The sequence below is a fragment of the Thamnophis elegans genome, chromosome 14, assembly GCF_009769535.1.
Source record: "Thamnophis elegans isolate rThaEle1 chromosome 14, rThaEle1.pri, whole genome shotgun sequence".
In the NCBI taxonomy this organism is placed as follows: Eukaryota; Metazoa; Chordata; class Lepidosauria; order Squamata; family Colubridae; genus Thamnophis; species Thamnophis elegans.
Window position 1 is genome coordinate 3,469,944 of NC_045554.1, and position 26,806 is coordinate 3,496,749.

The 26,806-nt window shown below is 42.9% G+C and overlaps 1 protein-coding gene across 1 annotated transcript in view; it reads left to right on the forward strand.

Moving 5' to 3' along the window:
* LOC116517817 (protein sidekick-1-like) overlaps positions 1 to 26,806 on the forward strand; it is a 359,367-nt gene that overhangs the window by 75,571 nt on the left and 256,990 nt on the right. The window contains exons 2-4 of the mRNA XM_032230993.1: positions 11,639 to 11,798; positions 15,895 to 16,001; positions 22,425 to 22,572. Of these exons, the coding sequence (XP_032086884.1) occupies positions 11,639 to 11,798; positions 15,895 to 16,001; positions 22,425 to 22,572 (415 nt within the window). The remainder of the gene's footprint in view (positions 1 to 11,638; positions 11,799 to 15,894; positions 16,002 to 22,424; positions 22,573 to 26,806) is intronic.

Consider the following 26,806-nt stretch of genomic DNA (forward strand, 5'->3'; position numbering starts at 1 on the left):
TGCAAGTAGAAACAGGGACACAGTGTCTCAGTGGCTAAGAGCTTGTTGACCAGAAAAGTCGGCAGTTCGGAGGTTTGAATCCCTAGTGCTGCGTAACGGAGTGAGCTCCCGTGACTTGTCCCAGCTTCTGCCAACCTAGCAGTTTGAAAGCATGTAAAAATGCAATTAGAAAAAACAGGAACCACCTTTGGTGGGAAGGGAACTGCGTTCCGTGCGCCTTCAGCGTTTAGTCTTGACCATGGAAACATCTTTGGACAGCGCTGGCTCTTCAGCTTTGAAACAGAGATGAGCACCACCCCCTAGAGTCGGGAACGACTAGCACATACGTGCGAGGGGAACCTTTACCTTTAAGTACAAACATTCATTTAGTGACTGTTTAAAGTTATGACGGTCCTAAGAAAAGGAACTTATGACTGTTTTTGACACAACCATTGCAGCCTGCCCTCCATCACATGATCAAAATTCAGGCTCTTGGCAACTGGTCATAAGTTGAGGACTCCCTATGCACCACATTTGCCTTCTTGTCCCTTTTGCCTGTCCCGCTGGATTCACATGTTCATATAAAAGCATGAACTGCCCTAGTATTTGCTCTGAATAAAGTGAAAAAGAAAAATGTTCACACACAAGGAAGGCTATACAAAAATGGTAGCGTGTGTTAAATATAACGTTGAATATTCCCCAAATCGTTTTTGACCTGAACTGCAAAGGTGGTGGCCTTTTTTTTTTTTTTTTTTTTTTAGTTTCTTGGTAATCTCGTCCATCTCTGGAAAGAAAATATCAGAAAGGATCTGAATATTTATTTTACCTTTAATGACTAAAGATGATTGATCTCTCTGACGGGCTTAGCTATGCCTTTTGATGTGACTACATCATATCCTCAAAGTTCAAAACCGTTCTGATAATGCTTTTTTTTTTTTTTTTTGAGATTTCATGTCTACATTCCCTTTCTAGAAGCGCATCTCATTTTATTTCCATATTAAAGATTCAGGAACTGGAGCTATTCCTCTCAAACGAGCTAAGGTGATTTCCTCCCCCCCCCCACCTGCCCCAGAGGAGAGAGTTCTGATTTCAAAGTTGATTGATGTCACTTTGTTTAATCTAAATCACTTTGCCCCATCCTGAGTTCTCCAATTATTTTAGAAGACAAGCCCTACTAATCTATGCTGATAGAATAGAATAGCAGAGTTGGAAGGGACCTTGGAGGTCTTCTAGTCCACCCCCCTGCTTAGGTAGGAAACCCTACACCACTTCAGAGAAACGGATATCCAGCATCTTCTTAAAAACTTCCAGTGTTGGGACATTCACAACTTCTGGAGACAAGTTGTTCCATTGATCAATTGTTCTCACTGTCCGGAAATTTCTCCTTAGTTCCAAGTTGCTTCTCTCCTTCATTAGCTTCCACCCAGTCTGATGGCAACAGCTGTGGACCAGAACCGTTCCAAGTGGAGAAAATGGAAATTACAAATTCCCAATAACTCAGTCTCTACTACAGGTAGACCTTGACTTACAACAGTTAGCGCTTAGTGACTGTTCCGAGTTACAACAGCACTGAAAAAAGCGACTCGTAACCTGTCACCAGCACTTCATTCAGTAATCAGGAAAGAAAACCACTGGACTCCATTTGTATTGAAATCAAGTGTACTTTTACTAATCATAAATGAACAGTTGCAAAGCTAAGCTAAGCTAAGTCTGGTTGATTAGGCGCGAAAGCGAATAATATATTGTATAATTCATTCCCCTCCCCTTGGCATCCCCGTGCACAGTCCAATCATAATTCTCCCAAATGTCAGGTGTGAGATAACTTCGAAAGGCATCACCAGGATGGAATGCTGGACCGTTGGCCTTGGCGGGAAACACTCCTCCTCCACATGCACAGTAAGGTGGTCAGTTCAGTGTCTAGAAACTTCCTCCAACACAACAATGAGCCGAGGTGGCGCAGTGGTTAGGGTGCAGTACTGCAGGCCACTTCAGCTGACTGTTATCTGCAGTTCGGCTGTTCAAATCTCACCGGCTCAGGGTTGACTCAGCCTTCCATCCTTCCGAGGTGGGTGAAATGAGGACCCGGATTGTTGTTGGGGGCGATATGCTGACTCTGTAAACCGCTTAGAGAGGGCTGAAAGCCCTATGAAGCGGTATATAAGTCTAACTGCTATTGCTATTGCTATAATGATTCCCCTCCCAAATACCATGCCCCCCCTCCCCGTTTCAATGGCAGCCGAAGCAGTAGCAGAGCAGAGGCTGACATAACCATTGCAACATCCCCATGTTGGTCATGTGATTTACAATCAGATGCTCGACAGCCGACTCACGTTTATGACAGTTTCAGTGTCCCGTGTGTGTGTGTGTGTGTCACATGATCCCCTTTTGCGACCTTCTGACAAGCAAAATCAATGGGGGAGCCAGGTTCACTTAACAACTGTGTCAGTAACTTAAGAACAGTAGTGATTCACTTAACAGCCGTGGCAGAGAAATGAGGCAAAGCTCACTTAACAAACTTCTAAGAGCCAAGGTGGTGCAGTGGTTAAATGCAGCACTGCAGGCTACTGCTAGATCAGCAGGTCAGCGGTTCAAATCTCACCGGCTCAGGGTTGACCCAGCCTTCCATCCTTCCGAGGTGGGTAAAATGAGGACCCAGATTGTTGGGGGCAATATGCTGACTCTCTGTAAACCGCTTAGAGAGGCCTGAAAGGCCTATGAAGCGGTATATAAGTCTACTGCTATTGCTATTGCTATTCTCCCTTAACAACATAAATGCGGGGCTCCACATTGTGGTTGTAAGTCGAGTTCCACCTGTAGTGCCTCTTGCAATAAATATTTGACAACAACGACAGCAATTCAGAAATTCTGCAGGCAAAGCTTAGCCTCCCCTTTTTCATTAAAAACATTCTGTTACGATGAAGTGAATCAGCCTAGCGATATAATTTATCCATGCCCCTTAATAATCGAAAGGCCTCGCTGATCTCTGGTTGGGCCCTACACTTTGGCAACTAATCCCTCAGGAAGACGTGGCCTCATGCGCCAATCTCTTTAAGATCTGTTTATTGAAGGATTTTTGGACAACCGTGTCCAGCCTTATCAAAGGATCTCCAAATTGCTTTTCTCCTCTTCGCTTTCAGAGTAACGCAGGCTGGGCAAAGTGGTTCTGAGAGGTTCCAGCTTTTAATTAACAGCATGACTGAAACGGTGCCAAATGAACGGAGAGCATATTAGCTTGTAATTTTGTAATAATATACATTGCGTCTTCCATAAAGGGAATAATTAAACCCTATGTTGGTTTCTTCGCTGTTGTTGCTCCTTGGCAGCGGGAGGGACTTTCCAGTTAGAGGGAAAACTGCTCCTCTTTCCCACATTTCAGATTGGCCTTCGATGCATTCGGTTTGTTTCAGTGTGTAGAGCAAGTCGCGGAAGTTTTTATTCTTTGCACTTGCCCTGGTTTATTGAAACACAAGCAGCCATGCCGACGAGAGAGATCAAGAGTTGTCTTGGGACTCAGTAAAGCTAGAAGACGATTAAAAAAAATATTCTTTGCTTACTGCACAGTTTTCAAATGCAAAGCTCCGTTGGCAAAACACTCTGTTGATAACCTAAGCGTACGTGGCCCTGTTTAGGAATCTTCACGTAATCTTGATTCTATCCCTCTGTTGATGCAGCCTAGAACTGTGTTGGCTTTTTTGGCAGCTGCTGCCCACGGCTGGCTCCTATTTAAATGGTTGCCCATTAGGACTCCCAAGATCCCTCTCACAGTTACTACTATTGAGCGAGGTACCACCTATACTGTACCTGGGCATTTCGTTTTTGTTGCCCAAATGTAGAACCTGACTTTTTCCACCATTGAATTTCATTTTATTAGATAGTGCCCAATGTTCAGGTTTGTCAAGATCCTTCTGTATCTTAAGTCTGTCCTCTGGAGTGTTGGCTATTCCTGCCAGCTTGGTGTCATCTGCAAATTTGATGAGATCCCCATTTATCCCCTCATCCAGATCATTGATGAAGATGTTGAAGAGTTCTGGGCCTAAAGCAGAGCCTTGGGGTACTCCACTGCATACTTCCCTCCATGTAGATGCAGTTCCATTGAGGACTACACGTTGAGTGTGGTTGGTCAGCCGGGTTGCGAATCCATCTGGTGGTGATGCTGTCTAACCCACATTTTTCTAATTTATCTAGTAGTAGGTTATGGTCTCCTTTATCAAATGCCTTACTGAAGTCCAAGTAAATTACATCAACAGTATTCCTCTGGTTCATCAATTTTGTCACTTTGTCCAAAAATGCAATAAGATTAGTCTGGCATGATCTGTTTTTGACAAACCCATGTTAGCTTTTGGTTATTACTTTGTTTGCTTCTAGGTGTTTGCTGCTTCGTTGCTTGATTATTTTTTCCGGAATCTTCCCTGCTATTGAGATCAGGCTGATAGGTCTGTAGTTTCCTGGGTCTATTTTTTCCCCTTTTTTGAAGATGGGAACCACATCAGCTCTTTTCCAGTCCTCTGGCAGTTCCCCAGTGCTCCAGGATCTCTGAAAGATATAGTTCAGTGGTTATGAATCTAATTCATAAATGAGATAAATCAAAGATGTCATAGGTTTCAGGCAATTAACCTTGCATTTACAGGCCTGCAAGCAATAACTAGAGTCCAGATTCCCCAATGAGTAGAAAATATACCATATTGGGACAGACCAGAGAGACTAAATAAAACCTTCCACTTTTTTCCCCCTTCTTCTTTTAGTATTACTGCATCTCATCAGTCCGCTAAGGTCTTAACGCCTGATGATGTATTACTAAATTCTTCCAGCCCTACCTTTGCCAGAATCCATAAATCAATGTGAAAAGGAAAATGAGATTATTAGACTGTGATTCTGGAAGGTGACTTCTGCATAGATGTGATAAAGATATCAGGCTTCATCTAAAGGTTTCTGAGCGCTTTTCTTAAGATGTGGAGATTACCGTGATCTCTCTATTATTGGGGCTTGTTTGGACCGTAGGGGGAATCCTGTCAGAGCATATGGCCTCCTTCTAGCAGAGATTTCCCTTCTCACAATTCCTAGCTTCGTCTGACTGCTGTGATTGTCTGAGTCACATTTAGCCGCTGATGGATTTTATTACATTCAATCCACCTGAAATGCAGTCTGGTTTCTCCCCGCTTAAAATTATCTATAAAAATAAGAGAGTCGTTTTAGATTTGCTGAGCATACGGTAATAGAGGCATAATATATAATAAATAAATAAATAAATAAATATATATATATATATATATATATATATATATATATATATATATATATATATATATATATATACTTAAAGTCACAACCCCTGGTATGCCCAAGTGTTATTTATCAGCACAAATAAAAACACACACACACATATATATATATATATCCCCCACTATCTTTTGGAAGGTTTGTCGAAAATTCAGGACCATCATCTGTTTTGGTAAATAGGATACAGTAATTACCATTTAGAATATATTGGTGTTAGCTATCTTGAGCCAATGCTGCTTTCCTGAACATCCTTAGGGGTGTGTGAGTTACAGTGTACTTTACAGCTCATAAATTTGAATGCTATAAGTCATACTGTCTTTTTCACTTTGGGTATATGTTCAGAGGGCTTTGAATCTCAGCTGCAGGAGCGCCTGTTAAAAGAAGACCTTCAGATGAACTAATAAACCAAGGAGGAAGAAAACCTGGTTAGTTCCAGAGAGCCTTCTGTCTATTGGTGGCACAGCGGTTAGTCCAGGGTGGAAATCCAGATGAAAAAATATGCATCTTTTGACTGCTTTCTTCCTCGTGTAGCAGCATTCTGCCCCTGTTTTTTATAAGCTCGGAAATGTAAGAAGCTTTAGCTAAAGAACAAAGCTCATTCTAGGGTTTTCACAGATTTTTTATGATTTATATTGTTTTATTTAGTTTCCTAGTATGATTTGATTGCTTATTTAGTATCCTATGACTATCACTAAATGTTGTATCTTATGATTATTGATGAATGTATTTTTATGTACACTGAGAGCTTATGCATAGAAGACAAATTCCTTGTGTGTCCAATCTGGCCAAACTTGGCCAATAAAGAATTTTATTATCCATCCATCCATCATCCATCCATCCATCCATCCATCCATCCATCCATCCATCCATCCATCCATCCATCCATCCATCCATCCATCCATCCATCCATCTATCTATCTATCTATCTATCTATCTATCTATCTATCTATCTATCTAATATCTACTCTATTTCCCTCCAAAATAAGACCTCCTGGGATAATAAGCCCAATTGGGCTTTTGAGCGCATGCACTAAAATAAGCCCTCCCTTGAAAATAAGCCCTCTCTGAAAATATTGCAACACAGCAGCAGCCATGAGGTGACCACACTCACTGCCTCCTGCACCTCAAAAATAATAAGACCTCCCCAAAAATAAAGCCAAGCACTTATTTTGGGGGACAAAAGAAAATAAGACCCTGTCTTATTTTCGGGGAAATGTGGTATTATCCATCTATCCATCCATCCATCTATCATCTATCTATCTATCTATCTATCTATCTATCTATCTATCTATCTATCTATCATCTATCTATCTATCTATCTATCTATCTATTTATTTATTATCTATCTATCATCTATCATCTATCATCTATCATCTCTATCTATCTATCTATCTATCTATCTATCTATCTATCTATCTATCTATCTATCTATCTATCTATCTATCTATCATCTATCTATCTATCTATCTATCTATCTATCTATCTATCTATCTATCTATCATCTATCTATCTATCTCTATCTATCTATCCATCCATCCATCCATCCATCCATCCATCCATCCATCCATCTATCTATCTATCTATCTATCTATCTATCTATCTATCTATCTATCTATCTAGGGAACAGGTTCAAAGAATGAGTTTGTTGTGATTCTGCATTATTCAACAAAAGAGTTGGGCTTTCTTTTGTGATGTAGCAAACAAAGAGAGATGAGAACTTGGCATGAGCAGCTAAATATCAGCTTCATAAACTGAAATACTTATGAGAGCCCCTGGCAGCCTAATACAATGGCTTGGCACTTGTACAAATAAGCCCAGAACTTTTTGTACATTATAATTTCCCGTTGTATCTAGACCAGGAAAAAAAATGAGGTTTCGTGGAGGAAATTGTGTTATGGAATTAAGTTTTAGTTTCCCGGATGATTTGGAAAGTATTTACTATATTTTGCATAGGACGTGATCATATAATCCCATGATGGAGAACCTATGGCACACGTGCCAGAGATGGCATGCCGAGCCTTCTCTGCTGGCACGTGCGACATCGTCCCAGGTGAGATCTCCTTGGCATTTCTTTTGTGAACTTTTGTTTCCCTGCAAACAATGAAACAGAAGCTCACGAAAGAAAAAGATATTACCTTTTTGTCACATTGCCTGTGTTGGGATGCCCTGCCTCCCTCTGGCCAGCTGGTGTTTGGGTCTCTGCTGCGTATATACACAGGTATGCACATTCACATGCGTGCACATCTTTCCGTTTGGGCATGCGCGCGCACGCAGTTTGGGCACTCGGTGGATAAATGGTTCGCCATCACTGATATAACCTCAAGCTGAATCCTGGCTTGTTCTTTTACACCTAAAAGGGAAACAGTAAAGCAAGAACTGCACAAAACTCGGAGAACTTTGGCTAAGTCATGCATAGGACGGATTTGTGGAATTGTTGGGCTTCCGAAGCTGCTGCAAGATCATAATTAGTGTGTCCCCTGTTGTTCAATAGTGTAACATTTCATCTCTTGTATTTCCCATTTGGGAAAAATAAAAATAAAAACAATGTACTTTGAGAAGCTCTTCTGGTAGCTACTGTGTGTCCATTTTGGCTGTAGGTGTAAATATATGGGAACATTGGGGGGAAAAAAGGCACCTACGTGATCAACTCTAAACATCAAGTCTAAAATCGAGTCTAAAAAAAAATGTGGGAGGAATGATGCGAATTTGCATTGGGAGTCTTAGTTACAATGAGCTTTTGTCTAGGATTATATTTTAATTTTGTTTCAAACAAATGTTACTCTGCACTGCTTATTTAGCTCAATGAAAGATATTTGCATAATATGTAAACAAAAAGTTGAACGAATGTCTCCTTTTTTTAATGGGCTCAAATAAATCTTGCAGAACATTGGCCTGTTTTATAAATCATGCTGTTTTATAAATCATGCTTTTCAGAATGTTCTGATCTGTTAATTTTTAGTTCTAAAAATACCCGAGTTTGATGATTTTCTTATAATCTTGCCTGAATAGATCTTTAATGTTGCTCATAAGCATTTATTCAGCAACCTACAAGCTATTGAATTCCCAGGCGCGATAAGAAATACAATTTCTGGGAGACCAGGCTACTTTGAGTTTAGATGATTGCTATGATGAGTTCCAGTTGAGATGTTGTCCGATAGTCAAAGACTATGGATCATCAAACTTGAACATAGGACATTCAAAAATTGCTTGCTTCCGTTTCCTTGAGTCTGGAAAGAGGGAAAACTGATGCCTGAATTTGCTTTTTCAGTTCTTAACATATGCAGTAGGGCTGCCTGGCTGAGACCTCACACTGCTCTCCAAACAAACAGACTGGTGTTGTATAAAAAGCAATTTCTTTCTTAAGACTCAGAGCAACAGAAAGTTAATAAAAACAAACAAACATCCAGCCTTTAATGCCCAGCATCGGATTCTCAAGTCAAGTCCTGGGGACCCTGGCATCTTCACTTGTAGATAATTAATTTGCAGACCCACTTAATCTAAGAATGATGTTTTCAATCTGCAGACAATTATTTCGCATCTATTTTATTATTCATTGGTTGTACAGAGGCCAGCGCTCGTAACTATTAGCCACCACTTTTTAAGCAGATACAAATGATTGGGCAGGGCCCAGTAAAGGAAATGGAGACGCGGTGATGCCAGAGAGAAGCAACAAGGAAGTTCCCCAGTGTCGCATTATTTTCCTGTTAATTTGCGTGTCGATTGTAAACAAATGAAAATGGGTACAAAGAGCTAATTAGGGTAACTGGTTTTTAGACATGGCTTCACTGAATGGCTCAACACAACAGTTCCCAAGGAAAAGAAAGTGGATTAGTAAATTTTAATCCACAGCTGCCTTTGTCACATGGTGGCAATTTTAATTGATAGATGAATACCCTAAAGGAAAGCTTTTTCTTGCTTGCTTGTGGTCTGAAACATGCAGAGAGTTCATAATTATTCAGAATCCTTATGACTTTTCCTCTGTAGTTTGGAAACATATTTTGTATGTTTGGTAAAAAAAAAAATACCCTGGCAGTTTTACAAGAAAAATGTTACTGCGATTCTCTGATATCAATGCAATTTTTGCCACAGGCTTCAGCGGAACTAGAATCTATTACAGAATGTACCCATCCTCGAGGAAGTTCTTTCCCCTATTTATTGCTGTCTCCTATGCTTTATTTCAAAGAAAGGGCTTATAAATTTCGGCTGCTCCATCTCACACACACATTTCTATGGTTGAAATGTGCAGCAGTGGTTCTAAAGGGCAGCTTGGTTTTTGCTGTCTCTTCAAAGAGAAGCAGGCGTTGACCTGCTCCAGTCTTGCCTTCTTGAGGGTGGCCAACAGTTGGTGGGGGGCAGCTTAGAAGATGGGCTCTCGTATGAAGTGTAATGTAGTTGATTGAATTTAATTCTGTGTATTCTTCCGTTCTAGTCCTTGTGGTGTGTGGTACTTGCGTGCAGTGTGGCATTGCTATGTTTCAATGGACAAGGGCAGTGATGGCTGACCTTTTTGCAATCGCATGCCAAAAGTGAGGGGAGCATGAGGGAGGGGGTCATTCATGTGCATGCCCTCCGCGCATGTGCACGCAACCCCCCCACATATATGTGAGCCACCCTTGCCCTCCCCTGCTTTTGGTGTGCGATGGCACGGTGGACCTGTTTTCCATCCTCCCCAGGCTCCAGAACCTTACTAGGAGCCTGGGGAGGGCAGAAACAGCCTCCACCGCCCCCCACAGGTCCTCTCAAGGCCGGAAACAGCCCTGCAGGGCTGTTTTTCTCCCTCTAGGGCAAAATGCTTGGTCTTCATCCTCTTTGATGGTCTACTTTGGTCAAGATTTGAGGGAGGGTTGATCCCTTCTCCTTTGGCCATCTTAACTCAATAATTGGCTTTATGGGCATGTGCGGTGCACGCACAGAAGAAACATCCATTGATTCGTCCCACAGTGCTTCTGCCGCAGTGTTTTCAAGTGAGGGAAGACTTCACTTTGTGATCCTGGGTTCTCTCTGAGCCGTTGACTTGAATTTTAGCACTAAGGTTGCTCTCCGTGGTCCTGAAAAAGCCAGCTTTCCCCTTGCAGTCTGCAGTGCTGGGTGAACATTGGTTCATGCGTCTTGCTAAGTGAGCTTGTGTCTTATTTTAAATCCCTATGCTGTATGCTGGGATTCCATAACTTCTAATCCGTACCCAATGGTTTATAAACCACAGGGGAACGGGTTCACACCCTACTCTTAGCCGAAACTAAAGAAACCACACAGCTGAGTGTGCTACAGACTGTGCAATGAAAGATAGAGTACTATAATAAAAGATGCTATATTATCTACACTATCTTTTATTCCGGGTGACTTCCAGTACTTCTTGGAGAACACCTGGCCTCCAGGGCATTAGGGAAATGAGAAGATTTTGGGGCTTTCCTCCTTTCATACATCGCTCTTACCACTTTGAGGGTTGTCCCAAAGGTGCTTTTTCAAGGGGCAACTGGACTTCCTTTGTTTTTCCTTTGAAGATGTTTCACTTCTCATCTAAGAAGCTTCTTCATCTCTTCAGAGCTTCTTGAACGAGAAGCAAAAGTTCTTCAGAGAAAAAACCAGAAAAATCCAGTTGCCTCTTGAAAAAGCACCTTTGGGACAACCAGGACCTGAATGACTGACAATCTCCATAGACACCTGTTGTGGCCCAGCAGGAGCCGTTGGAGCTGCAAACAGACTCCGCCAGCGAGGGGCCTTATGAGTCGGCTCTGGAAGAGGTGGAAGACCCTGGACAGGGTTCCAACTCCGAGCAGGGCGCAGAGAGGTTGGTTGGCCACCAGGAGGCGCCTGAGGCATAGAGCAGTGGTGAAAGCCAAAGGGAGTGTGCTCCTGACGTCATGCCTTGGAGTAGTGATGAGGAGACAAGGGAGGTAGTCCTGGTAGATTGATGGAGAGAACAGCTACGCGGTTATAAAAGATAATTGGACCCAGGTGGTTGTAATTAGGCTCCTCTCAAGATTGTATTTAAGGAGAGACTCTGGGAGGAGCCTGGTTTGCAGGATTCAACTTCATTCTTAACGCTGGAGAAGCTGTTATCTGTCTCTGTCGAAGTCTGAGTTGCTGCCAAGGTTCTTATCTGTTTGTTATGTTTGGGCTTTCAGCCACCAAGGGTTATGTTTCCTGCTAATAAAGTGCTGTGGAATTCCAGCTACGCTTGTCTCGGCATTCATTACTGGACGGAGGAGGGGGTCAGAACAGACACCATAAACAAATATTTTGTGGCATGGAGCTGAATGCAGAATCCAACCATGATTTTTTTTAAAAAAAAAATCTTGATTTGTCCAATGATGTAAAATTGTAAGATACCATTTCTCACGTAAGGTGCCAAAATATCTAAAAGTGATGTGTTACCTTGCAGATGACGTCGCCCCCTACTTCAAGACGGAACCCACTTTGCCTCAGACGCACCTGGAAGGAAACCGCCTTATCCTCACCTGCCTGGCAGAAGGAAGCTGGCCTCTGGAATTTAAGTGGCTGCATAACGACATGGAAATCACAGAGTTCTCCAGGGAATATAAGTAAGTGATTTCAGACTGTAGAATCTGAATGATGTCTAGAACAGGGGTGTCAAACTTCATTGAGGGGCACATCAGGGTTGTGTTTGACCTCGGGATGGGTGGGTGGGGGGTAGGGGGTGCAGCCAGCTCAACATCGCTCATGTTGAGGAGGCCTATGGTGGCCCGAGCACTCTCCCAGTGAAAACAGGCTCTCAAGAAGTTTTCGCCTGCGATGACCTCCTGCAACCCTCTGCCAGCGAAAATGTAGCTTCTGAGGGTCATCCGTGGTCCTTGTGAGCTCCATTTTTGCTGGCAGAGGTACCGCGGGCCAGTGCTTCTCTGTTCCCAGGGTAGCTTAGTGGGCCACATCTAAGCACCCCGCGGGCCAGATCTGGCCCAGGGGCCTTGAGTATGACACCCCTAGTCTAGAACATAGAATAATAGGGTTGGAAGAGACGTTGGACATTTTCTACTGCCTGCTCAAGGAGGAGATCCCTTCTGAACAAATGGTTGCCCAGCCTCTTCTTGAAAACTCCAGGTGTCTGCTGTGTTTCTCAGTATATCTGCATCATATTGACCCGATCCAACTATGTCTCTTCATTAATCTCTCTCTTCTGGTTACTCACTGCTTCTATGACGTGACCCGTCAAAACCGCGGTCCACAAAAGCGCGCTCGACGAAAGCACGTACGTGACGTCATCACAGCGCGATGAAAAAAATTAAAAATTGAAATAAAAATAAAATTAAAGCAAGCCGATTCACATAAAGGTAAGGGTTAGGTTTAGGTTTAGGGTTAGGGTTAGGTTAAGGGTTAGGGTTAGGGTTAGGTTTAGAGCGTTAGGGTTACGTTTAGCGTTAGGTTAAGGGTTAGCGTTAGGTTTAGCGTTAGGTTAAGGGTTAGGTTTAGGGTTAGGTTTAGGGTTAGGTTTGGGGGGGTTAGGGTAAGGTTTTCGCTTTAATTTTACATTTACCGATCACAGCGCGATGTTTTCGTCGCGCTGTGATGACGTCACGTACGCGCTTTCGTCGAGCGCGCTTTTGTCTATCGCGGTTTTGTGGTGGAACCCTTCTATGATATACATTTAGCAGGTTACCCAAGCCTGTCCCAAAAGCATTTCAGCTTTCCGCTCTTATGCGCCAGCTGTGACAAAGACAAATGAGCTGTTCATGTGTCAGCATTTTAGGGGTCCCTTTGCTAAGAGAAGGAGCGGCTGGTCCTTTCCGTGTCTCAACGCACGCAGGAAATGGATCAATCCATGGTCCCTGATCTCACAAGCGCCTCTTCACCTTCTGGTTTCATCGCAAAGGCATGCTGGAATCTAAGCAACGATCTACACCAGAAGTGTCCAACCTTGGCAATTTTAAGACCTGTGGACTTCAACCCCCAGAATTCCCCAGCCAGCATCATGGCTGACTGGGGAATTCTGGGGGTTGAAGTCCACAAGTCTTAAAATTGCCAAGGTTGGGCGCCCCCTGGTCTCCTCCATCAAATAACCCTCATTATTTCTGCTTCTTTCATTTCCCCCCTCATTGTTTTTTTTAAGTGGCTGAATGTTTTCTGTGTGTGGAATCGAAATTTAAAAGCTATTTAAGGTCAGGGTGTTTTGATTAAGCATGGAAGAAATCAGCCAGGAGTCAACACAGCTGTTCATTTGATCAATGGGATAAGCTGTGCTGTAGGTCTGCCAGTAACGGGGGGGGGGGAATCACACACATTCATATGTACAGTGGAATAGAAGGATGGGTAGAGAAAGCGATGCAAAACCGCTCTCAGAAAAAATGGAATTACCAAAGGTTTAATGAGAAAGTCAGAGCTGCTTTTTCACTTGACTAAACAATTTTTGGCTGTAGCTAGATTAGGCATTGTATATGCATAACAGGTTCTTGCTCATTTTTAATAATACCTACAATTAATATGAAATAGTATAACATTTATAATTCTAAAGCAAGCTGCACTTGGAACTGCGGTATGTTGCAGCTATGGGGATTAGCTGAAAAACTCTCCCTTTTAAAGTAATAATTAAGGTATTTAAGTTTTGCTAACATATAATATATAGGTTCGTTTGTTCCCAATGAAAACACAGAGGTTTCCCCCCCCCCTTTAGTCCTTGATTAATTTGTTTCCTCTCCTTGAAACATTTATTTTGTCGAACAAAGTGTGCACGGAAAACTAATCCAAGTTTGCAATATTTATTTGAATAAATATGCTACTATGAATATTAAAGTTCTATTATTTATTTGTAATTGTGTGCAACAAGCGAAGATACGGTTGGCGTTTTTACATGCAGGGAATTGCATTTATTCATTGGGATGAAATGATTACAGATTGTTTGCTTCTGGCATAAGACAGTTTGGCTAAATTTGGCTCTAATCTTGTCTTGTTGGCAAGCAGCATAACAGAATACCTCACTGCTGTATCTTTTTCTTTTCTTTTTTTGCCAAGTAACTACAGTATGGCTCAAACGCTGCTTATAATCCCTGCCAGTTACAATCAGCGACAAAGTAATAATTGATTAGAGTAGAAGAAGATTTGCACTGCGGCCCAAAAAGTAATAAAAATGATCCCCCAGCTTAAGTTTATAATGCATTTTAGTTAATACAAAGTAAATTATTCATTGCTAATAAATACTTTCATAATTTATATAGCAAGCTTGAGGGTTAAGGCTGAAAAAGAGAATAACCGAGATTTTTTATGCTGTTACGCTTTGCTGTTCCCATTATTAATCATGATCTGTCATCAATGTATGATGTGTTTGATAATCCAGACTATTCGAACCTCTGCATGATTCATGTGTAGTTTTGTATAATGTAGAACAATTTATTAATATGTAAGCTGTGCTGGAAAGATGAAAAGCGATATATCTTATTTGGCATTTCCAAAACAAGATTTACATTCAAGGAAGACAATAATGTTGCAAAAGAAACTGGCATTTTGTTCCGTGCTTTTATCATGCCTCCCCCCCCCGCCCCCCCCAAAAAGAAATCAACGTAGCATATGTAATTTCCCCCATGTTATCTTTATCAACAACTTTGCCCGATACGATGCATCTGAGAGCAAATGTCTCTTCCAGCGTCACCCAGGCAGCTTCACGGCTAAATGCTGAATTTAGGCCTGGTTTTCCAATCCAAAATATTATCCTCTGTGGCATCTCGGTGGGAATTGGTGACACGCAAATAGGGCTGTTGCTGTGGATTGCAGGCAGTTCTCGACTTACCACAATCCGTTTTAGCGACCGTTGAAAAGGCACTGAAAAAAGTGACTTATGACCATTTTTCCACACTTCCGGCTGTTCCGCAGCATCCCTGAGGCCACTTGATCGAAATTCATATGCTTGGCTCATACTTACGACCGTTGCTGCAAACATCTCGCAAGCAAACTCAATGGGGAAGCCAGATTGGCTTAGCAATCGTGTTACTAACTTATGAACTGCAGTGATTCACTTAACGACCATAGTAGGAAAGGTCGTAAAATGGGGGCAAAACTCACTTGACACATGTCTCACTTAGCAACGTACCCTTTGGGCTCAGTGGTGGCCTTAAATCAAACACTACCTGTCTAGTGTTTCTGTGTGAGTGACTGAGTGACTGAGTGAGAAAGAGAAAGAGAAAGAGAGAGGGAGAGAGAAATTAAAATTCAGGCACTTGGCAAATGGCATGTATTTATGACAGTTGCAAAATCACAGGGTCCCCTGATCACCATTTCCAGCCAGCTTTAGATGAGCAACGTCAATGGGGGAAGCCAGATTCGCTTAATGACTGGGTGATGCACTTAACGACTGCAGTTAACTAACCCAGGGACACACAATTGGACGTGACTCATTTAACCACCGCCTTGCTTAGCGGCAAAAATCCTGGGCCTAATTGTGATCGTAAATTGAGGACTACCTGTCTGGGATCCACGTTAGTCTCCTCTTTTGCAGGCAACAAAACGAACTACAGGATAGTAGAAAATAGAAGAACGGGGGATCGGTGGGGTGGGAAGCCCCCTGCATTAGAAGCGTGGAAAGTTTTGAACAGCTGAGCTATTCTTCCCCGTTAGCTTTACACGGTTTCTGAGAAAGCAGCCTTAAAACCAAGAGCATTCTTTTAATTCATGCTTCTCTCCTTTGTCTTACAGATACGTCATTCCTTCCTTGAAAAAATCGGACGGTGGTTTTTATCAGTGTGTCGTGCGGAACAGAATGGGGGCTCTCTTGCAGAGGAAATCAGAGGTTCAGGTGGCATGTACGTCTGAATGGCATTTCTTTCCACACTTTCTAAATACAGCCCAGTTATGCGCGATGCAAAATCATCGCCTTCTTTTGCCTGTTAGCTTCTGCCAATTTTTTGCTCTTTGCCAAAATGAAGACTAGGCCTCTCCAGATTATGCAGCATATAGTATATATATTTTAATCACAGAAAGAATAGTTTTACCCGGCCAAAGTTATACAATAAATAATGCAGGCAATTGTTCTGCCTCCAGTTTACCAACGAAGCGCCATTTAGAATGAAGAGGTGAGCAGGCTGTCAGGCATTCACACAGAGCATGCTTAAAAAAGGAAAGGTGAGCTTAACATGCAACATCTCTGAAAATGTTGTTTTCGGTTGTTTGAATACTCTACAAGGCCAAATTCTTACGTCCAAGTCTAGAGAACTGGCATGGCCAAAAGAATAGATACAAACTCAAGGTAAACCGCTCCAAACTTGATTGCAGAAAATACGACTTCATCCACAGAGTGGTCAACGCCTGGAATGCTCTACCTGACTCCGTTGTTACATCCTCAAACGCCCACAGCCTCAACCTTAAACTGTCTACCGTGGAGCTCACCCCATTCCTAAGAGGTGCATAAAGGGGGTGTGCATTTATTTGTACTCATTTCCCTTGATCATGTCCATGTTCATACTTATACCTATTACCTTGTACATGTTTGATAAACTAACAAACAAATAAATAAAATTCAGATTGTAGAAGCTATCAATTTTGACCTTTGACTGCCTTTAGAAATAAGTTCTAACTTATTTTTTAAAAAATGAGTAGGTAAATATGTTTGAGAAATTCTTACCTTGTATTGGAGATCTAAAGAATAGAATAGAATAGTTGGAAGGGACCTTGGAGGTCTTCTAGTCCAACCCTCTGCTCAGGCAGGAAACCCTATACTATATCAGACAAATAGTTGTCCAATCTTTTCTCAAAGACAACTATTTGTCTTAAATGGTATAGGCCTGAGCAGAGGGTTGGACTAGAAGACCTCCAAGGTCCCTTCTAACTATTCTATTCTATCCTATCCTGTCCTATCCTTTAGTTTTCCAATACAAGTTAAGGATTTCTCTAACATACCTACCTACCTATTCATTTTTTAAAAGCGAAGTTAGAGTTTATTCCTAAAGGCAGTCAAAGGTCAAAATTGATAGCTTCTACAATCTAAAAGATTGATTATATTTATCTGATTATATCTATCTGATTTTGCTGCCTTCCTCACTTAAACCAATTCCCCCCACGCTCACGTCACCCTATTACAGAAGAGTTGACGAACAATCATGAATTATAACAGTTAAATCTCTCTTTCCCGAATTGCTCAATGCAGCGTGCAACCCTTCACGTTCACTTTTAAAGGAGAATACATTAAAAAAAAAAGCACAGACAGTCACACTGTGAATCTTCCAGACAACCCTGGCACGAAAAAGTTTGCAGTGCATCTTTCCTGCTTCTTTTTGTGGATTGCGATACCTGTTTAAGAATGGCGTTTTTTTCCCCCCACCTTGGGAAAAATGCGTAACTTCCAAGTGTGTCACCGGTCCACCTTCTAATCTCTTTTACTCACCGCTTCTGATTACCGGGAGCTCCAAGTAGCTCTTCCATATCACCAGCTATTAACGGAGAGGCCAAATTGAAATCTCCCCAAACGGGATGAAGTCCCACTATTTGTTTATACACGACACGTCTTTGCCTGAGCCTTTAATTATTGTTCCTCAGAGCACTTAACTGGAAGGTCAGCAACGGTGGCTGTCATTTGATAAATGGCAGGGAGATGAAGTGGGTGAACAGAATTCTTTATTAGACATGACCATTTACAAGGAAGTGATTAAACAAGAGAAGAGAGGCATCATGAGGGGAAATGTGCTGAATTTATTTTTCCTCCTGTTTAATATTAGCATCAAGAATAATAGCGTAACGCTGTGCAAATTGGCCAAGCGGCCATTAACTCTTCTAGCTAACTGCCATTTAATGTTTGTTTTGCAAAAAATGGCAACAAGAGGGGGCTTTAAAAAGCTGGTGGGAATGTGACAAGTTTGCTTTTTTAAATTATTCAGGTAGGTTTGGGTGCCAAAATGTTCCTTGAGAAGTTCTCAGCTCTAGATAATATAATCCAAATGATCATGTAGGCCTTCCTTCCACGCTTCCGAAACCTGGTTTCATCTCAGTCAAATGCTGGTTTGCAGCATGAGCCGCAATGAATGAAAGGTTTATTCTTAATCGGATCAAAAGGAATTCTCCTTCTTTTAATCTTCAAGACGGATCTCCACCAAGATCTGTTTTCATATGCTCTGTTGAGAATTGTTAAAAAAAAAAAAACACATCAGGAGACTTGCTAATTATAAAGTCGGTGTTAATTCTTGAATTATGGCAGCAAATGCATTTTAATAATAACGCTTACGTAAGTAATGACCATAAGGAAGGCTGAGCACCAAAGAATGGAGGCCTTTGAACTCTGGTGCTGGAAAATAGCAGTAGACTTATATACCGCTTCATAGGCCTTTCAGGCCTCTCTAAGCGGTTTACAGAGAGTCAGCATATTGCCCCCAACAATCTGGGTCCTCATTTTACCCACCTCGGAAGGATGGAAGGCTGAGTCAACCCTGAGCCGGTGAGATTTGAACCGCTGACCTGCTGATCTAGCAGTAGCCTGCAGTGCTGCATTTAACCACTGCGCCACCTTGGGCGCAGTCCCTGCACCCAATGCAGGGACTCCTGCATTGAGTCCCTTGGACTGCAAGGCCATCCAACCGGTCAGTCTTAGAGGAGATCAACCCTGGCTGCTCTTTAGAAGGCCAGATCCTGAAGAGGAAACTCAAAGACTTTGGCCACCTAATGAGAAGGAAGGTCTCCCTGGAGAAGAGCCTCATGCTGGGAACCATGGAGGGCAAAAGAAGAAGAACTACAAGGCCATCCAACTGGTCAGTCCTAGAGAAGATCAACCCTAACTGCTCTTTAGAAGACCAGATCCTGAAGGGGAAACTCAAAGACTTTGGCCACCTGATGAAGGAAGGACTCCCTGGAGAAGAGCCTCATGCTGGGAACGATGGAGAACAAAAGAACAAGGGGACGACAGAGGAGGTGGCTGGATGGAGTCACCAAAGCAGTCAACCTGAGCTTCAATGGACTCCAGAGGATGGTAGAGGACAGGAAGGCCTGGAGGAACATTGTCCATGGGATCGCGATGCGTCGGACACAACTTCGCAACTAAGAACAACAAGTAATGCATATGCCAGTTTAGAAAGAGGACATCTCTGAAGAGGAATGGTTTCACTTCTGCTCGTAATTCTATAACATTAATAACTTTATTGCGAGGTGCTTGGGATGGAGAAGAACCTGGCGTGGGGGGACCAAAGACATTTGAGATTGCTAGCCAGTGCAAAGCCAGGAACAGCAAAGTGGTATCCTGAGTGCTTTCTGAACTTGGTTGTTGTGTGGCAGACATTTTCATTACCCAACTAGGTAACATCAACAGTGCTAGATAGGGGTGGGGTTTGCACTGATTTTAGCACTGATGATGTTCCCTAGTTGGCATAATGATATGTCTGCAACACAACAGCCAACAACCAAGATCGGGCATCACCAAAGATTCCATAGTTCAACTACTTATTGAGGAAATTAGCAGTAGCAGTAGACTTATATACCGCTTCATAGGGCTTTCAGCCCTCTCTAAGCGGTTTACAGAGAGTCAGCATATTGCCCCCAACAATCTGGGTCCTCATTTTACCCACCTCGGAAGGATGGAAGGCTGAGTCAACCCTGAGCCGGTGAGATTTGAACCGCTGAACTGCTGATCTAGCAGTAGCCTGCAGTGCTGCATTTAACCACTGCGCCACCTTGGCTCGCCTTTAAGCAGCCTTAAAGTTGCAACCATTGTAAGAGGTTCAGTGTGGTTTCATTGTTGGCGTTGCAATGGTTGAAGAGGCTTCATCCTTCTGCCTTTCTCCCTTGATTCAGTGCTAGTTTAATTATTCTCTGGCCTACATTTGGGAGGGCAAGAACCCAGCTGATATATTTTTTGGTGGCAATGCTACACTCAGCATAGTATGATATTAATTGGAATATCCTCTTTTATAGCAGGCATTTTATGTTTCATAAACAAAAAATTAAGAGACCATTTTCCTAAATTAGATGATGCAACCACAAAGTAATTGTTTTACAATAAATTGTTATGTAAAGCTTACATCTTACAATGAATTCTACGTACGGAACGATTCTTTAAAATCTTAACGAAGCTAGGAAGGCATTAGAAACTTTAAGCCTTGGATAACTTTCCTCGTCAGGCAAAATTCTTACGCTTGAAAAAAATAATTAGCTGAGTTGCAAATTAACGCAAAATAGGTCCACAGGACTTGGCTGGCAATTCTTAATTAGAAAGTGTCTGAATTCTGAAGGCTAAACTGATCGTGCAACAACAAGGTTAATTAGAAGTCCTTGCATGGTTCAATACTTCTGTTTAAGTAGGTAATCTTATTACAATAGAAAACAAAAAAAAAATATGGGCCATTTTCGATCCAGAAGAAAAATCACACTGCCAATAAAACCCCCGTTGAAATAATGACTCATTTTGAAATTGGAATACTGGCCAGTAGGGGTTGTTTTTAAGAGGGCATCACTTTCCTTCGTGCACCTCTTCAGCCATGGCTCTGAAGCCTCTTTTAACTTCAGACACAACATTTCCATACAAGTGAATTTCTTCAGAACAAAACAGGCCTAACATCTATGGCAGCGACGGCGAACCTTTTCGACACTGAGTGTGCAAACTAGAAGGTGCATGCCTGTGTGTGTACTGGTGGTGGAAATGCAAAGGCCAGCTGACTGGTGTGCACCTGCCTGTTTTGGGGCAGTTTTCAGGCTGTTTTGGGGGGTGCTTTTGACCTGAAAACTCCCTGAAAATGTGCCGCAAAATGGCCTGAAAATGCGCTGCAAAATGTCCTGAAAATGCCCCCCCAAATGTCCTGAAAATGCCCCCCCCAAATGGCCTGAAAATGCCCCCCCAAATGGCCTGAAAATGTCTCCCAAAATTACCTGAAAATACCCCCCAAATGTCCTAAAAATGCCCCCCAAATGGCCTGAAAATGCCCCCCCCATGGCGTGAAAATGGCTCAAAAACAGCCTGTTTTTGAGCCCTTTTCCCAGCCATTTTCAGGCCATTTTCCTGGCAGTTTTCCGATGCTCCAGCACCCGCTAAGACCAGCTGCCCAGCGGGCCGAAATCCAGGTGAGCAGCTGGCAACGGCGGTGTGCCCACAGAGAGGGCTCTGCGTGCCACCTCTGGCACATGTGCCATAGGTTCGCCATTCCAGATCTATGGTTTTTTTCCCCAGCATGAAATAGGAGATATAATCCATTCCCCCAACTCTTAATTCTGCTGCTTTCTCTTCTGCTCAATTCCAGGCACCGTCTGTTGGAACCCAGTTAGTTGAATGTTATCTGTAGCTGGAAACTCTCTTGCCCAGTTATTCCAAACCGGGGGGGGGGGGGAGAAAATCTCCTGTTTGCTTTGGGAAATATTTGGAAACTTGCAGAAGTTGGTCACCCCTGCAGGGGACTTGTGAAATATGAGTTCACAGCAGGGGTGGTATGACACATGATATTGAATAAAAGCTCTTCTGCCAATTGTTCGGGCACAGTTCATTCTCTGAGTGCTCCTGGCATCATATCAAAGGTTTGTGTGGCTTATTTAACTCCGTCTGTATTTAACTGGCCTTTTGCCCCCTCTGAATTCTGCCTCCTAGCGAACAAGCTGCCTCTCTAGATGCATCCCAGATATTTTGCTCACCAGGATCCATTTCTGTCCTTAAACATCCCGATCAAAAGCTCTCCTATTAACCATAAATAACCCTTTAATTTATGTCTGCTTTGGTACTTTTTAATCCATGTTCGGTTGCTCCCTTTATTTCGTACAGAGGATGTTGTGGCCATGCTCTTTTTTGGGGTGGTGGTGGTGGAATTGAGCTTGGTTTGAGCTCGTCTCCTTTTTCGGGTAAAGAAAATTCTCGCCAGCTCAGGTTCCAAGCAGAAGGACCTTTGTAAAGTTGGCATCTCGAGCTATTTAGATTTCCATGTGCCTTCAGAATATTTGCCTGCGTTGTAACGTTACATGACAGATGCTCGCCTTCTGTGAATCTGTGTCAATCAGTTGCCCATCCCGTGAAATGCAAACAAGCGGTAGTGCAGACAGATTTCTTAGGTGTCGTAGAGTCACTGGGCTTTGTCTCATGCCTCAGCGCACACTCACAAAGCTGCACCCCTCAGCGGTAACACAAAGCCTGCTACAGCGTGCTCCCTAATGGCCATCGACTGTTATAAAGGCTTAATGATTACAGTATTCTAAAACAATGGTGTGGTATGATATGGCATGGCATGGCATAAGAGACTTCTGGAGTTCTCAGTCCACCCTTTTCTTTGCAGACATGGGAAATTTCCAGGATGAGAATCAGTGGGAAACCGTGCCTGAAGGACAAGCTGCTGTCCTTAACGTCCCCCACATCCCCAGTTACCCCAAACCGCAAGTCACGTGGTTCAGAGACGGGCACAAGATTATACCCAGCAGCAGAATGTAAGTAGCAATCCAATTATTGTTTCAGATGTGACCAAACGCGTATTTAATTTCATAAATGCAACTTGTATTTTAAGCGCAAGGTTGTGGGCTATTGATAACCACGTGAGCAAAGGCTTCCAGGGAACAAGGATAAACGCCTACTTTAAGATGTATATTAACTATTTCAAGGCAATGCTTGCTTCTGCCTTTGCCGTATTGATCTGTTCCTCACTAGGGGTGATTACTTTGGCTTTGCTTATTTAAAACAAACCCTAAGCAGATCCACAGATTTATTATTTACCCTCCTGCGCCCACCTTCCATTCTACTTTACGCTACTTTATTTAACAATGAAACTGCAATTAGTGTTTGTTTTCTTTTAGCTCCTTTTACCCTGCAGTGACAGTTTTATTTTCTTCAGTCTAATTAGCGGTTCAGCCATTCCCAGGCAGCGGCTGCGCTCCCCGACTACCTAAGCATTGTCGCTGGGTGTTCCCATCAACAACTGGCATCTAAAGTGCCAGTCTGGTTTTAACTCAAACGCCGGCCTTTCTTTCAACAGGGCTCCCTTACGTAATTTAGTAAGCAATTAGTGGAGACCCCAGGGTTTAGCTTGGGTGAGTGCGGTGGGCGGGAATATCAGAATGATTTATATAGCTACCACCACGAATTCCAGGAAGGTTGCAAAGTATCTCGGGCCACTAATGAAAAATTGATCCCTCAGCTGTGTTGGAAGAAAATGCCCATCTGGGTTCAGTTCCAAGTGGGGGAAAAAAGAGACTGGAAACATGGAGGCTGCTTGGAAAGATGGTTTAATGGTGGACAGGACCACATGGCTTGAGTTCCTGAGCAGAATCACATGGCTTGAGTTCTTGAGTAGAAAAGGGGGGGAGATGCTGAGAATGCCCTGGTTTTATGCCCTCTGGGGGTCCCAGAAATGCATTCTGATTGGTTGTCAGACTCCCAGGGGGTCGGGTGGGTGTGTCTTAGCTACCTTTGTAGCAGTGGTGGGATTCAGCCAGTTCGCACCTACCCGGGAGAACCGGTTGTTAACTTTCTAAGCAGTTGGGAGAACCGGTTGTTGGAAGAAATCTCCTTTTGTTTTTTTCCACTCTACAGGGCTAATCCTGTAAGGAAGGTAGGAAGGAAACATTCTGGTGTTGTTTCTAGCCTCATCTTTATTCCCCTGTTTACAGAAACTGCCTCCGGTTAGCCCTTATTACATTGTAACAGTTGATGTGAAGCGCCCATTGATGTGAGTGACGTTGAGTTGGCCACACCCACCCAGTCATATGACCACCGAGCCATGCCTACCCAACTGGTCATTAGGGCAGAGAACCAGTTGTTAAATTATTTGAATCCCACCACTGCTTTGTAGGCTGTCATGAGACCCAAGATTGTTTGCCTTGCTGGCTGATGTGGTTTTTCCCAGGTGCCTTGTGACGAATTTCTGTTTGCTAGATGGGTCTGCTGGGAGGGGTAGACTGGCTGGGGAATTCTGGGAGTTGAAGTCCACAGGTCTTCAAGTTGCCAAGGTTGGACACCCCTGCTCTAAACCCGAAAGCAATTCTCACCGAAATCCAGTCTATCAACTTGGAAATATGTCCTGTTGAATCCCAAGCATGGCTGGGATCTCAGCCATAAGCGGTTCACAAACGATAGCTCTCTTAATCTGTCCCAGCTAAGCCATGTAAATGCCTCCTGGCAGGAGATCTCTCTTTTGGCTTCTCTACAAAGCCTACCGATGACGCTGGAGCAAAATAATAATAATAATAATGCAACTATTGTGTTTTTTTTCCTTCTTCTTTAATGCAGCGTTCTTTGCGCCCAATTGCTTAATGAAAGTTGAATTACGCATTGCCATTTCGATTCCTTTGGAACAAGGGGTGGTGGTGGCAATATTTCTGGCAAGGGACGAAGCCTTTTCATATCAAAAGACTGAAAGGCGGTGGAAATCAGGGCACCGTTGCTAGCGGTTTCCGTTCCTGCAGAAAGGGACAGGTTGGCACGGAGCTCCATCAAAAAGTGTAAACATGTAAAATTTTCTAATAGCAAGAAACCCGTTTAATTCGCCAATACTCTCCCAGGCATTGTAGCTTGAAATTTTAAAGCCAACGGTGTTTACGGATTTGCACTTTAAGCAGCATTTTTGGTTCTTTTCCCACCTGAATAAGACATGGTTGGCTGGGGAATTCTGGGAGGTGAAACCCACACGCCTTAAAAGTTGCCAAGGTTGGGAACCCCTGGATTAAAGAAAGGTTGGATTTTACTTTGTTTGGATACAGTTGTGACTATCTTGACGCTGCTTGGGGAAGGCCAAGCAAAGACGAACCGGTTGCCAGTCTAGCTATGAAACGCAATTTGTTGCCTTCTGCATTGAAATATTGAGCAATTAATGATGCCATCCAGAGAGTGCTCTGGCCAAATCATTTATTTAATCCCTGCATGGGTGGCTCCTATGATTATGTAGGAGAAACAGGGAGGAAGCTAACCACCAGATTGCAAGAACGAGCGGTCGGACAAGGAAACCCAAGTTCATTTGCAATGAACGAAGACGTTCAATTTTGCAGCTACTAAGATTATTGGACGAGCAGGTACAAAAACAGCCAGGGAAGTGATTGAATCCTGGGAAACGGGCCCCTTGTCAGTCAACAGGGGTGTGGATTTATCGCCAGCCTATCTAATACTTAGGAGCCGAGGGCTTGGCTGCACAAGGAAATGACAGCCAATCGCCAGCCGTCAACACACCAATCAGCCAATAGGAAGGCACCACATAAACAAGATTCACAAAACAGCCCACAACACATATGTCAGGGGTGTTAGGTGGAACCCTGAGAGCATATTTCAGTAGAGAGAAATTCCCTGAAGGTGTGTTCCAGCATGACTCCGAAAGCTTGGAAGAGTAAACCTCTGGTCTTGGGTGACCGACCCCAATTCGATTTTGCATCATTATCCTGGGACACGTGTCTTTGCCTTCATTCATTTATCTAAGTTTGTTGCCTCGATTGTTGGCCTCTTTGAGGATGGCTGGCTGTGCTTGGAGTGCTGTTCCCAAAGGCGCCGTTGGTGTGGGCTGAAGCAGTGCTCCCATAATGATGCTCAAACGAACCTTCTCAATACCAAAAGGTATTGACGTCTCCTGATTCTTGTAGGATAGATGAATGAGGACTCTGTCCCTTCCTTTAAATGTTTTGCATTACGTTTACCTGTTTAGCTGTTGTGGCCTGCCAGCAGCCAGCAGAGGTAGCAGCAGATTCGGACAGTGAGGAGGCTGGGGAGGAAAGCTCAGACAAGGGCTCTGCGCTGGAGGCAGAGAGGGAGCTAGACAGTAGTGAGGCAGAGGAACAGCTGGAGCCTGTTCCCAGTGTGCACATGTGCAGAGCTGCCAGAAGAAAAGAACAGCTAAGAAAGCAAGGTTGACTTAGGAATAAAGCCACACCTTGGAGGTGATTGGCCCCTCCCATAGGGAACAAAAGAGGATCGAATGGGGAGGGGGCTTTTGCAGGAAAGAATTCATTCCTTCGGTCGTTTCAAGAGTGGAAAGTTCTGTTTGTGACTATAAGAAACTCTGTGCAAGGTTTTGCTTTGCCCTGCGTTTGGAAACTAGTTATCTGGCAGCTCTCCAAACGAGATAAGGTTCGTGTTGATAAATATTCCTTGGAAAGACTGTTTGCTAAGTCTTGTTAAGCTCTTTGAGTTGTTCCGGGGATGTTTTTATTTTATTTAGCACTATATCTTGATTTGTATGTTAAGGGTAATTCACCAAGTAAGCATTTTTTTTAATCTTACTAAAAGTAATTTATAGCCCTCAGTATTTAGGGAAACATCTTTCCCCTATTTTTTTATTTTTTGCAAAAAAGAACTCCCCCCGCCCTGTTTTTTTTTTTGCAACCATTGCATTTCCTTTTGGGTATGGAATAAAGTCAAGTATTTCTCTTTTCTCTTGGTGTGGTATTTGATAGTGTTTCTTAAGAATTTGCTTTCAGTCAGCACATTTTATTATTTTTATCTCTCTCTAGGAGTCCTAATAGTACTATTTTCATTTCTCTTCATGTTTAATTGCACATTTTTTGCTTTAATTATTGATCACTTTTGCTTGAATGACTTTATATATTTTTTTGCCCTGGTTATGCATCTTTCATGGGCTTGTAAAACATTGATTAAAAATAAATATGTACAAAGCTCGTGCGTGTACATATTTATAGGGTTGTTATTTTATATAAATTTATATACTCAATATTGCTTGGAACTAGA